The sequence below is a fragment of the Elephantulus edwardii genome, unplaced genomic scaffold (assembly GCF_000299155.1).
Source record: "Elephantulus edwardii isolate Elephantulus edwardi_28Jun2011 unplaced genomic scaffold, EleEdw1.0 scaffold00139, whole genome shotgun sequence".
NCBI lineage: Eukaryota > Metazoa > Chordata > Mammalia > Macroscelidea > Macroscelididae > Elephantulus > Elephantulus edwardii.
The window spans coordinates 507838-522103 of record NW_006399889.1 but is presented as its reverse complement, the minus strand read 5'-3'; the positions used below and the strand labels follow the sequence as shown (position 1 = coordinate 522103).

The following is a 14266-nucleotide window of genomic DNA, read 5'->3' as shown; positions in this document are numbered from 1 at the left end:
CAGCAGTGAGAATCTTTGTTTTCTTGATGTTGAGCTTCAATCCATATTGAAGGCTGCAGTCCTTGACCCTCTGCAGCAAGCGCTTCAGGTTGTCCTCAGTTTCAGCAAGCAGGGTTGTGTCATTTGCATAATGCAGATTGTTGATGAGTCTTCCTCCATTCCTGATGCCACACTTCTCCTCATAGAGCCCAGCCTCCAGGATAATCTGTTCCACATATAGATTGAAAAGATATGGAGAGGAGGAAAAAAAATCATTCGTAGCTTACTTTCTGTTAGCAGCACAATATGCTACAAACTGTTACACCAGAGTTTCAGATTTATTGTTTCTATTAGGTCCCACTGAATCAGTTACAACTTACCGTGACCATATGAAAAATAGATCTGAACCTTGCCCATTACTGTGCCATCCTCATCATATCCAGCCTCACCAATGTGCTCCTCCAGCCCATTATTACAGTCACTTCTCCATCTGTCTTGCTGGGGTGGTATTCTCTTTCTTTGACCCTCCACCTTTCTCAGCATGAAGTCTTTTTCCTAGGACTTGTCTCTCCTGACAACATGTCCTAAGTATGTGAGACGGTAAAACTTCCTAACCTCTCAGGAGCACCCTGGCTGCACTTTCTCCAAGACAGACTCTTGTTGTTGTTGTTGAGTACCCAGTAACTGTGTCAATCCATCTCATCCAGCATCTTCCCCTCCTATGTTGTCCCTCCACCTTCTAAGTATGATGTATTTATCCAAGGACTGGCCCCTCCTGGCAACATGTCCAAGTATGTGAGTTGAAACTGCAAAGCTCTTGTCTCCAAGGACAAGCTTGGTTTCGCCTTCTCCATAACAGACCTCTTTGTTCTCTTGGTAGTCCATGGTATTGTTCAGTATTCTTCTCTAGCACCACAATTCAAAGGCATCAATTCTTCTTCTATCCTTAGACATTGCCCAGCTTTCTAATGCATACCAAATAGTTGTGAAGACCATGGCTTGAATCAAGTGCTCCTTGATCTCTATACTGACATTATTGCTCTTCAGCACTCTGGAGAGGTCCCTAATAGCAGATTCCCCAGTGTAATTCATCTTTTGATTTCCTGACTGCTGGTTGCCAAGAGTGTTGATTGTGGAACGCAACAACCTGAAATTGTTAATAGTCTCAATCCCTTCTCTATCATGATGCTGCCATTTGACCTGGTGGTGAGAATCTTTGTTTTTATGATGTCGGGCTTCAATCCCTGTCGAAGACTGCAGTCCTTGACTTTCTGCAGCAAACACCCCAGGTCCTCCTCAATTTCAGTGAGCAAGGTCAAGCTTCAATTCTTCTCATCAAATCTGGATCTACTGCCATTTTCCCCTGGCCTTTCTGCATGACCAGTGGAATGTACAGGGTCCAACATGGGATAGATGGTATTTCAAACATGTTGAAAAGATTTATCCAAAGCTGGGTAGCCAGAGACTATCACAGGCACAGAGGTTAAAGTAGATATTCAATAAATATATGTTGTTGAATTGAATTTAAAAGGCAACAAGAAGAGTTAAGGTGTCTTCACCTATGAATCCCATCAAAATTACTTTCTCCTGTGGTCCTGCCTTTCCTAATAAGCAACTGAAATTATCCTAGAGGGGCATTCTGGGCACCATCAGAATGGCCCATGTGATGCCACTCTGATGTGAATGTTCAGATAATAATGCCTCCATGCATTTTCCAGTCTAGAACCCCCACTAAACGTCACACACACACACACACACACACACACACACACACACACACACACACACCAGCTTTGACAAACCAGGGTCTTAAACTCCTTGAAGCAAATGCTAACAGTCTTTGAAGCATATCCTGAGTGCTTTTGATCCTGACTCTGAAGGGTGGACATTGTCAACTGCTACTTCTTAGAGGCCATATGGCTTGATACATCCATCTCAGTGCGCCACTCACATAGACCTTGGAGAAGCCACTTCCAAACTGTCCAGCCAGCCGCCAGAGACTAGCCTTGTTACCATAGAGGTTAGCAAGTCGCCAAAAATCACTCTGGTGCTCCAGCCAATGGAAGCTGCGACCGGGACCCCTCCCACTCCCCCTGCAGTGGCATCCCAGCCTCCTGCCTCTCTCTTCCCTCCCTCCTTCTCTCCTGGCTGGGCAGCATCTGGGTCTGCAGAACAGCTTGTCTCTCCTGTGGCATTTGGAGTGAACTTCAGAGTCTACAAAGATGACTTGGCGACAGTTCTTCGTCCTCTCTTGTCTCTCCGCCACTGTGCTTCTGTCTTGTGAGTATGGGGCGGGGGGGTCATGGCAAAGGCCAGATGGACATTAGGTAAGTGTTTGATCAGGTGGCCCAGATAGTAACGGGGCATAATTATTCCTGAGGCAGCAGTGCTGTGCTTTGTGTAAAACACAATGCAGGAGAAATCAACTTACTGGTGGGGTTGGCTCTGTGGCTTGAATGTGGGGACACAGTTCCAGAGCCTGGACCTGGCTTGAGTAAGGGCTCCGCTTGAGACCCAGGGGGACCCTCACTTGGCGTTCTCATCCCATAGTGCTGCAGGACGGTGCTGCTGTGTCGGTGGGCACCCAGCTGACGGCTGTAGAAGAGGACCAGGGAGGTGAGTGCAGGGGCCAGGGGCCAGGGCAGGTGGCACCTCCATACTGGTAGTGACAGCCCGTCTCGGGTTTCAGGTGCCAAGCAGGAGATATTTGCACAAGCGTCAGATGCATCTAATTTCCTCAAGAAGCGTGACAAGAGATCCTCCAAATCCCAAGACGAGGTCAATGGTAAGGACACTGGCAGCTTGCGGACTCTGCCCACCTTCTGCTTGTACCCTCTGGGTCTACTTTCTTCCATGCTCGCTCAGGCTGGAGGGCAAGGAGAGGACTGAGGGTGGTCAGGCCCTTAGGTGGCATATTCCTGCAGCTCTGAATGAGAAATGACACTGTATTTACTTGACTCAAAGTCACATCTTTAATTCAACACATTGTTGGGGTAATGATCAGAGACACACCAAATGCTGATTTTTTTAAAAAACTTTTTTTGGAAGCAGCTCTCCAGGCCTTGCCTCCTGAGGTGTATCTGGGCAGATTTGAACTTCCAGCCTTTCAGTTAACAGCTGAGCATGTTAATGTTTGCACAGCACAGTGGCTCTACAGCAAAAACAATTAATTCAACATCAGAAATATAAAACTGTGATGGAGAATTACATGTTCCCATCTGGAGGGAACATAACTCTCTGGGTATTAACCACGTTGTTGTCGTTGTTGTGTAATAAACCGACCCAGAGCTGATTCTTCAGCGGGTTTGCGGCAGCAGTAAATAAATTTGCGTGGAAAATGATTGCCCAGCTTTCTCCCACTGAGCAGCTGGTGGATTTGAACTGTGTGACCTTGGGTTGGCAGAGCACTCGGCCACCAGGGCTCCCAGGTATTAACCATAGCGCCCCCTTTCTCATGAGAGCAGCACTGCTGCATGTAGAGGGGCTGCAATGAGGAAAGAGTGCCTGGGACCTGCAGCTGGGAAATGTGGGTTTGGGTGACTAATTCGCATCAGCCACTTTTTCCCCCCCTGCTTCCCATGGGGTTTACTTATTTCTAAGTAAACAAGAGACAGCAGTGTTCAGCCAGCAATGCTTTAAGTTTTTATTTCAAGCGCGTTTGGGCAGGACTTTTAAGTTTGGGGTTGGTGTCAGTCTGCAGCAGGGAAGTGTCCCCACCGCTAGCAGGTCACTCCCTGCCTTCACCTGCCTGGCCCGTGAAGGCTCTTGTGTTTTCCCCTGTGGAGCTGGATTCCTCCAAGGACGCTGGGCTCTGCAGGCGCTGGCTGCTGTGGCTTGGTTCACTGCTTGTGTAGCAGATGAATAAAGCCTTTGTCTCCCTCCGCACCCTAGCAAGGTCCCCTTCACATGGCAGATGCTCAGCAAAAATAAAAGGACTGTTTTCTAATGATGGCCCAAGATAGAAATGAAATTTTTTTTTAAAAAAGGAAAAAAGAGAATGATTGCAGATAACCTTTTCTTAAAAAAAAAAAAAATGTTGGATAAGTGTAACTGCAGTAGGAAAATCTCCAGGACTCACACAACTCCGGGTTTAAAAGTTGGCAAACCTTTGGATTTAAAAGCACTAACAAGCAGATGATTAGCAGGGAGCTCTGGTGGCCTAGGGTTAAAAAGCTGCGCTGTAATATCATAGGCACATGGTTCGAATCCACCAGCTGCTCGTCTAGAGACTGATGGGTAAGCTCCACTGATGCGATTTACGGCCTCTGAAAACCCGCTGGAGGGTCAGCTATGGGTCGGTTCCGCCTGGACCGGCCCACATTAAACAATAACAACAACAACCACCACCAGCTTTGGTCTAGTAGTAAAAAGTTGAGATGCCAGCCCAAAGGCACGTGGTTGCAATCCAGCAGTTTTTTTCGCAGGAGGAAGATGGGCCATCTCCTGTTCAATATACAACTTCTGAAAACTCTTTGGAGGCTCAGGTATGAGTTTGTTCTGAAGGTATATAACAACAAAACCAGCAATGGAGCTTGAGTAGTTCTTGATTGAAATCAAGGAAGTTATCTTTGGCAGGTGTGGATTGAGGTTAACAGGTTCTTATTCAATGATTCAATTTGTGGCACCTTCTAAAAGGCAACTTGAGAAGATTGTTTCCTGTATGGAAAATGCTTGCTCAGGAATCAGTAGTGGAAACCTGTTTGCTCCTTGGAGGGATTTTGAAGCGCTGTCTCACATGTTTTGGGCATTTTGCCGAGAGTGACCAGTCTGTGGAGAAGGACATCATGCTAGGAAGGGTTGGAAGGTCAGAGAGAGCAGGAGAGGAAGACCCTGGTTGAGATGGATTGACACATTGACTGTGGCAATGGGGTCGGGTGTGTTGGACGGTAAGGTTGGCTCAGGATAGGGTAAGGTTCAGAGCCACTGTTCAGAGCCAGTCACTATGAGTCGTTGACTCAACGGCACATAACAACATGAATGACTGCTCCCTGAACCCCAGGCCCCTCTCTGCTCACTGTTGGGCACTGATGCCAGGAGCAACAGGGTGTTCACAAGTGTAAGGGGAACAGTGCCAAAGTCAGGTGCATTCACCAGTGGTAGAGTCGGGGATCTGGGAGCTCCAGACCGCAGCCCCAGCTCTGCCCCAAAACACGGGTGGATTATTCAGTAAGCATTGGCAAACTTGAGTTTAGTAGTTTGATACTAAACAAAAAATGCAGTAAAAACACGTGAAACTGTTCACTACAGATTAGTGAGTAAACACAAGTCAGTCTGTGTGCTTAAGTTGCTTACTGGGTGCCCTACCTCTGTCAGGGGTTGGAAAGAGGCTTTGATTCTGTAAGAAGGTGCTGCGAACTTGAGAGCAAGCCAGACACCAGCCATGTCTTGGAGCAGAGTCTCTGATAAAGTATGAAACTGTTCACTACAGATTAGTAACAAGTGAGCCCATACCTGCCTTTCTTATTGGGTGATATCACACTGCGCTGAGGAGTTGCGCTTTCTTGATGAGGTCGCTGTACTGCTCTGATGTTGACCCAAGAAATGTGTGAGTGTAAGGGATGAGAGATGGGAATAGACAGGAATACCATTCACTTCTGCTACCCTCAACTTAGTCCTACAGTTCTGTAGGTAGAAGCAGAAGCCTGGGAAGACACTGAAATTGGTCTGAGAAATGTGCACCATGACCACTTCACAGATGGCTTAATGTTCAGTCTGACGTCTCTTATTTAAGGAGTTCCCAGGTGGTGTAAATGGTTAAGAACTCAAACTACTAACAAAAAAGTTGGTGGTTTTAACCTACCCATAAGCGGCCAGAGACAAGACTGGTGGTACGCTTCTGCAAAGTCACACCCTTGAAAGCTCTTACCTCGCTGCCTGCCATGGAGTTTATTCCAAATCACAGCCACCTATAGGACGGAGTAGAACTGTCCTCCGGGTTCCTGGGGCTGTCAATCTTAATGGGAGTGGACCACCTCTTATGGTGTTCTCTTCTCGTATGGAGTCTCCCTGGGTCGGAATTGAATTGATGGCAACTAACAGCGATTCCCGTTTGATTGATTGCCTCTGAGAACCAGCTGGAGGATCAGCTTTGAGTTGGCTCCAACTTGATGCTACATATTTTAATAATTTGCTTATTAGCATAGGCTCCCTCTTTGCAAGGAGCATTTGACAGGATTTATAGCATTATTGTTTGGCCTAGAAACGCTTTTTGCTCTTTCTTCCGACTCCTCTGTAATGTAGAGTAGGGGAGGGGCCTGCTGGCTGCCATGTTTCTCTCTACTTCCCTCATCAAACCACCACTTAGTCCAGCTAGTGGAGCTGGTGGGAGGTAACACCAGCAGCTGAGGCTCCTCGCTTTTGAGGTGAAGGGTTCTCAGAGAATAGTTCTTCCAGAATTTGCCGTACCAAACCAACCTGATCTAGCTATCTTAATCCCCCCCCCCAATGAAACACCTTTATTTAAAAGAGCTGCTTAGCAAATTGAGATCTTTAAGAGTCTCTGGGAGATCCAAACAGTTAAAACACTCAGCTGTTAATGGAAAGATGGGAAGTCTGGGTCCACTGAGATGTGACTCGGAAGAAAGGCCTGGCAATTTCTTTCCCAGCACTGGCCACTGAAAACCCCACACAGCATAGTTCTCCCCTGACACACATCGGGCTGCCATGAGCTGGAGCTGACTCCATGGCAAGTGGTTTTTATTTCTGTTAGAGTGCTTCGAACAACTTCCTCCAGGGAACTATAGGCCTCAGTCTGAATGTAATATAAGAAAGGTCAATGTAAATCTTTTTTGGGCAAAAATTATGAATCCTGGAAATGAAGTTATTTTAGGTTTAAACATCTAAAACCAAATAATCCCGGTTAAGGTATGCAGTTCGAATCCACCAGTCAGATCCAATTTGATGGTACACACACAAAAAACATGATAAAAGAAAATAAATTTATTGGGAGCTCTGGTGGCCTAGTGGCAAGGAGCTGCAACTACAATCCCAGAGGCGCACGGTTCAAATCCACCAGATGCTCTGCTGGGGAAGGAGGGACAATCTCCTCCTGTACCAGTCAGATCTGACTTGATGGTATACTCACACAAAAATAATAAAATAAAGTAAAATTAAAAAATCCTGGTTTTATAGGGCTTGTTTGAGACAGCTGCACCTGCTGGTGAGGTGTACTGTGCAGGTTCAAGAATGGCTCCCTTGGGGCACAAGAAATTATCAGTTAGCTGGACTTCAATAGCCAATAGTAGATGAATGGCCATCACATTTATCATATTTTTATGCAAATAACAGATGCCTTGTATGTTTCCTTGCCCATTGCTCCCTCCCTCCAGGGAGGTATACCAGTATGTATATAAGTATATTTTTTTTTCTTTTATGTTGGTTTACTTACAAAGTTTGTATACATTGTTTTTCACGCCAGGTCTTTCCCCTTTCTTTTACCCACCTCTCCCTCCTCCCATCAAATCGTGTGACCCTATGATTAAGCACACCTCCCTCTTGGATCCTCATACTCATTCTATAATGTTGGTTTTATATAGTATTTGTCTTTATGACACTGAGTTGGTTCCCTTATCATAATGCTCTTCAGTCCCTCCCATGTTAGGTAGTAATTTACAAAATCATTGCTCCTACATGCTACATAGTATTTCATTGTGTGAATGTACCATAATTTTTCAATATATATTTTTCTGAATCAATTTTTTAATTGAGTAAAAGTTCACACACGTTGTAATAGATCATCCACGCATGTTTTTTATAGCATTAATTGCAATAGATGAATGTAATTCATTAAGTACAATGTCTGATCAACTCTTTATTATGTATTGTCTTTCCCTTTACCCAATTTATCTATTTATTCATTTTACTCTTTTCTCCCTCCTTTTCCAGCCTGGGAACCATCCAAGAATGCTTCTGTGTGTAACCCTCCCTTAGCTTTTCATTATAGTGAGCTTATACCATGATAGTCCTTCTGTCATTGATTAATGTCACTCAGCATATGTTCCTTTACATTCATCCATTGTGTGTATGTCTCTTCTCTTTTTCTTTTTTTTTTTTAGCCATTTGTCTATTGATTAACATGGGTATTCTGCATCTCTTTGCTATTACACTGTTATACTCTGTCCTATTACAATAATGCTGCAATGAACATGGGTATACCTGCTTGTCTCACAGCTCCTATTTCTTTGTGATATATACCCCAGGTTGGAAGAAGGAGAGGCATCCACTTCTTAAACAACGTGTCTCTGGAAACTCTATGAACTTTGATAAATGATGATAGTTATAGAAAGGTTTCAGGCCTTTGGTTCATAGGGTCACTATGAGTCATGCTCGACTGAATGGCACTCAACAACAATATATACCCCAGGGAAATAGTTGTCTAAAATTACCTCTGCATCTATTATTACTTTTGTTTTTAACCTATTACTGCAAAAAATTAACACAGCATAAAAACAATAGTACTTCTTCTCAGGAACAATTTTCTATTATCACCAGGGTTATATCTTTCATCCACAGAATTGTACCTACTGATTCATAATGAGTAAAATGATGGACCTAGGATTCCTCATGACAATGTTTATAGCCAGGTTACCTGACAGAGTTGATTCTAAAAATGAGGGGTCCTTATGTTAGATATTCTTCACCATCAAGATGTTGTTCTGATTCGCTCGTGACCTCTGCTCACTGTCTACTGCTGGGCAATGAATCCTCAAACTTAGCAGCTTAAAATGTATTGTCTCCTAGTCTCTGGTGAGAAGGCTGGGGGTTCAGTCCTCCACAGGACTATAGTTAAGGTATGTCCAGGTCCTGCAAACACTTCAAGCCTCTGCAGGAAGAGATTTGCTTTCCTGCTCACTTTAGGGCTTTGGGCAGACCTCAGTTGCTCATTGACACTGGCAGAGGATAGAAATTCCTTGTTCTGTGGTGTCTCCACAGATAGCTGAGAACATGGCACCTGAGGTCCCTGAGAGCAAGCGTATGAGAAAAAAAGGATACTAGCCCAAGATGAAGTCACAAGCTATTTTTGTACTTGAATCTCAGGTGTGACAATCCAATTTCTGTTGTGTCTTGGTCATAGGTCCGACTCACACTCAAGGAGGTAAACCACTTGAAGCTTGAATGTATGTGAAATCTGGGACAGTAGGGGCTCATGTTAGAGCCATTCATCATTGTACTCTGTGTGGATTTCTACCAGAGCACCCTCAGAACTTGGCTCAACTTATTTCTGTATCTTTCTCCTTTAATAAAATTTGAAGTCTTAAATTTAAAGACAGCTTCCTCTTTGTTTGCCTTTTTATTCTGAGTGTGTTCACAGTTGCAGGTGCTCAAAAATATTGAACAGACCTTAAGGTATTAATTAAGTAATATAAAATTAACTTTAAATTGAACTATTCTCTCATGAAATTAATTTCTAGCCATGAGATGTCTCATTTGCAGGGGACCTCGTGTACTTGGCTACACCATTTAAAAAAATTTTTTAGTCATTATTTTCTTTTTTTTATATTTTAACAAAACTTCACAGAAAATTTGAATTTCCAATCACTCATTTTTGCAAATTTTTCTCCCTACCCACCCCAGTTTGCTTTTCTCTTTAAAAGAATTCTTTCATTTTTGCACAATTTCCTCCACCCCCGAGTCCATTTTGCTATGCACCTCTTATTCTGGCCTGTTGTCATGTAAATAATACCCAATCATATATTCCTTTTAAACGGTTCTTTCCCTCATCTGTCTCAATGCAGTGTTCATTATTTATCCCCCTTTTTCTTAGTTTTCCCCCAACCTCCATGTCAGTCCTGTTTTATAACAGTGGCATTATGCAATATTTGTCCTTGTGTGGCTGAGATATTTCACTCAGCATAATATCCTCAGGGTCACCCATTTTGTTTAACATTTTGTGAGTTCCTTGTTTTTCAGTGGTGCATAATATCCCGTTGCTTCTTTACTTGTTGATGGGTCTTGGATTGTTTCCATCTCTTAGCTATTGTGAACAATGCAGCAACAAACATGTGCTGGCCACACTATTAACTTTATGCTAGTGGAACAGCCTCTAAATCTCTTCACTTTTTGAGGCTTCACAATGAAGTGGTTGGATGAGATGACCTCTAAAATCCTCCAAGGTTTTATTGTTAGTTTTTGCAACCAACACTATCACTTATTTCTGAAACATTATTATCACTCCAAACCAAGGGTGGTGTAATTCAGGAGTAAGTCTTTACAGGGGAGTCCCTACACTGAGTCCCTCATAATCACCTCTGACCAGATTCAGCTTCTCAGGTGAATGGCTACTGTCCATGAAAAGGGTACGTTTCTTGGGAGCAACTTCTCCCTCTTTCCCTTTCACAGCTGAGAACAGGCAGAAGCTGTGGGCTGATGAGCTGCGCAGAGAGTACTACGAGGAGCAAAGGAATGAGTTTGAGAACTTTGTGGAAGAACAAAATGATGGTAAGAGCCCAGCCAGCAACTTCAGGGGAGTGGAAGTGGGGCTCAAAGGGGGGGTGGTGCACAGAAATCACATATTTTACTTCTACTTCTCTCCTAAACTTTCGTTGAAGAAAGGAGAACATAAGGAAAGATTTTATTTAAATGCATGTCCAAGGGTTCCATGATAAGAAATAGTAGACATCGCAAATGGCCAGGTAGAATTTGAGACGGTATGAGGGGGAGACTCACTCTTCACTAGCTTGGAGCTGTGGAGATGGGGGGTTGTTTGCAGATGCAATGAACAGAAAACTCACCTTGTTCTCCCTACTTGGAGAGTGTTTACTGCCATAGTATCTAAACTAGTGGTTTAGCTCTAGTAGCATTGGGTTGGGAGGACTTTAAATTCACTTTAAAATGTGTCTTGGATCTTGTTCTCTGGGTCACTCTGGAGCACATGGGTGTCCTCCAAGAGATGTGACGAGGGTCAGTGTGGGGGTACCATACCTGGGGTCTTCCTGGCTCTTGTGACTAAACCTGACCTTTGTGGGGGTGTCCACGGAGCCATCCTGGGGGAGGTACTGAGCTGGTGTAGTCTGTGAGGACAAGAAAACAAGCCTCGACCCCTCTCACTGTCAGCTTTTCCAAGTCTCTGAATGGCCCCCTTTCCCCCCAGGCCAAAGCATGTTGCTGACTCCCTGTCCCTGGGTTTTAACCCCCTGGCATCTGTCCATGAGCATGGTGGGTAGGGGACTCTGGGGCCAGAAGCCAGTGGGGCACAGGGAGATGAGGTTGGTTTCCCTTCCTGAGATGTTATAAATATAATATGCTGTCAGCGTATTTTCTCTATTTTCTTGCTAGAGAAGCTCTTTGTACATAAAAAACATACTTGAAAACTTAACTGTATGATGTATGAGAAGACAGAGCCCCTTATTTTGTCCACATATGACTGCCTTGAGTTCCACCAGAAAGCCACTCTAGTTTGGTCTCCATGACATTTTAAATGCGGGACAGAAATGAGCAAATACAGTGAGAGAGAAATGTCAACCTGAGATTGTATGAAATCTAAAAAAAAAGTGCCATGAATCTGCATTCATGTAATGTAGGATCAACTTCATCCTGGAAAACCAAGAACTTTATTTACATATTCACCATAACCAGCATTTTGACTGCAAAGTCGACTGTCTCCAGTCCTAACACTCCCAGCTGCCACCCCTTGGGAGCCTCCCACTCCAGCTGCAGATCTTGCTCACCCACAGTGTCAGGAACCTGAAGGTTTCTTCCTGGCATTCTGTGTCCTCGCTAAGCCCTGCCTGCCCTGCCCTTGTGCTTCCTGTCAACAGACAAATGGGAGAAAAAGCCAAGGAGGCCACATTCTGTCAGCAGGCAGCTGGAACAGCTCATGTCCACACTCAAGCCCTTGCAGTCAGTGCTCCTGGCCCACATCAGGATGTGTGGACTGGAATGAAGATTTGCCAGCAATGCTTGTGTCTTTGCAGATCAAAGATGCCCAAATGCATAGGGAGCTTCAAGAACTTCCCTGATGTATGAAGATGGATGGAGTGAGTCGGATAAAGCAGAGTTGTCTGACAGGGCGGGGTGGGGGGCTTTCTAAGATTGATTTAAAGAGGGGAAGAGACAAAGGATGTGGGGCAGGGTCAACATCCTGAGGATAGCTTTTGAAAAGGATGAAACAGTGGCCAGTGTTGCTTGAATTCTCCACCCTGGGGCAAAGATCCATAGTACCCACCTAGAAGCCCTTCTCTCTCAGCTCCCCAGCACTTCCATTCAAGACTTGGTCTTCAGTGTTTTATTGGATTTGACAAAGTCACCTCTTCAACTCATAACTCAGCAGTCTGACTGGACTTGTCTGTTCAGCACTTCCTTCATAAAAGGGAATGCCTGGAGATTGCCATGAGTGAATGCAAAGGTTTCTGATGGAGGAACATTAGGTAGGTGGTCTGAGGAGTGACTTCTGGGCAAAGCTGACCTTCTGCAGGGTCTGAGAATCCATCTTAGAGGTCTCATACCTGACACTGGCTTTGGTCTGGTAAAAAGGGCTGGAAAGGAATGAGAGCTTCATCGTGGTTTTGCCTCAGCTTCCTGTTCAATCTGTGCTCAGAGCCAGCAGCCTCACAAGGCAAGGAGTGCTTAGATTCCTGATTCTGGACACCTCTGACAAGCAATTTGCTGAGTTACCATGTCTGAGTAAATGTGGCAATGTTTGCCTGTTCCCAGAAACCTAAGTCAGGTAATCTGAGGTTGTTGCGTGCCATCTGGCAAAGGCTGACAGACCACCCCCCATCTCCTACATGAAGCCCACAGTCTAGGTCTTGGGAAAAGCCAAGAAGGCTTTCTCTCTCTTAAGTGAAAAGGCAAAAGAAGAATTTTACATGCCCTTGGAGGAAAGCCACCTTTTATGTCAAAGGCATGCTCCTAGTTTGAACAAGAGTAACTGCATTGCCTGGCCTAGGATAGATCTGAAGGGGCTGGCTGCCATCATCCAACACTCCAACTCCACCTGACTTTACAAGCGCTAGGCTCTCTCTAGGGTGGCAAGTACCTAAGGGGATTTTCACCAAAGGGAGGGTTGGCTTCTTAGTTCGCATTAGGAAAGAAACCTTCCCACCAGCCTTGGTACCTGAATACCCAGTGTTAAGAGAAGCCCTTCCTGTTGCAGTGAATCTTGGCCTTTGGCTTCCCAGGTGCTAAAGGTCATAGAGTCATCTCTGTTTACCACACCCAGAAGCTGTTAGGTCTTCCTGTTTGTCCAATGCCACAGAAAATGCCAGTTTCTCCAGTACCAGCCCCAGGCTCACAGCCTTCTCGGTGGTGTCCACAGGTGGGGGAAAAAAAGCCAAAATGAGATTTTTGAAAAAGGAAGAAGACATAGAGCTTTGGTGGCCTAGTGGCAAGAAGCTGCACTGCAATCCCAGAGGTGTGCGGTTTGGATCCACCAGATGCTCTGCTGGAGAGGGACGGGCAATCTCCTGTACCAATCAGATCTGATTTGACGGTACATGCACAAAAATTAATAAAATTTTTTAAAAAATTAAAATTTAAAAAAAAGAAAAAGGAAGAAGACATTATCTTTTTACATTAGCAGTTCCCATCCTCCAGATATTTTCACAAATGCTTTCCAACACCTAAGGCCTACCTCTATCTGTCTGCTGGCATTTTCTGGTATCTGATCATAAATGAATATTCTTTGGTTGACATCAGAAGCATGTGTAATATACACACACACAAAGACATTATTCATAAATACATGTTCTCAAAGATGGTAAAATAAAGACATTTGGACTCATTAATACTTCCTTCTGTTCTTTACTATGAAAGATTTCCATTATCTGGAGAAGTATATGATAGACTAAAATCCCTCATCATCACAGAAAGTCAACAACTATCAAGATTTTACCACACTGGTTTCATTTACCTTTTCCCCCCTCCATTTAGTTTTAAAAACATACTTGTGTTTTTACAATTTTCCATCCTAACATGTCACCTTCACCTTTACCCTTCAGAACAGGAAGAGAGAAGCCGGGAGGCCATTGAACAGTGGCGCCAGTGGCACTATGATGGCCTGTACCCACCTTACCTCTACAACCGTCACCACATCTGATCTCATCCTGAAGCACACCTAGAAGACAGGCCTTGAAACCCACATAAACACCCAAGTGTCAATCAACTACTTCTTCACACAAAGACACCTTTTAAAAAGTTCTCAAGTTGGCACCTGCTGTGGAAAACAGCCCTGATTAATACCTGGTCTCTTGTTCTGAAGGATGAAAAAATGCCTTGATTTTTTTGTTTCTTTGATGATGACTCTCTGAGGTGAGCAAATGCCCATCCTAGCACCAAATCTACAGTGGAT

At 44.4% G+C, this 14266-nt stretch overlaps 1 protein-coding gene across 1 annotated transcript; it reads left to right on the top strand.

The window, feature by feature from the left end:
* The first annotated feature begins 2201 nt into the window (after positions 1 to 2201).
* UCMA (upper zone of growth plate and cartilage matrix associated) lies at positions 2202 to 14014 on the top strand. Its single transcript, XM_006894271.1, has 5 exons — positions 2202 to 2259; positions 2530 to 2595; positions 2669 to 2764; positions 10318 to 10416; positions 13917 to 14014. Exons 1-5 carry the CDS (start codon positions 2202 to 2204, stop codon positions 14012 to 14014), a joined length of 417 nt encoding a protein of 138 aa, XP_006894333.1.
* The last annotated feature ends 252 nt before the right edge of the window (positions 14015 to 14266 follow it).

Coding starts and splice junctions, on each gene's coding strand:
- UCMA (XM_006894271.1), top strand. CDS start 2,202: ATGACTTGGCGACAGTTCTTCGTCCTCTCTTGTCTCTCCGCCACTGTG. Junction 2,765..10,317: donor ATCCCAAGACGAGGTCAATG/GTAAGGACACTG, acceptor TCCCTTTCACAG/CTGAGAACAGGCAGAAGCTG. Junction 10,417..13,916: donor TGTGGAAGAACAAAATGATG/GTAAGAGCCCAG, acceptor TTTACCCTTCAG/AACAGGAAGAGAGAAGCCGG.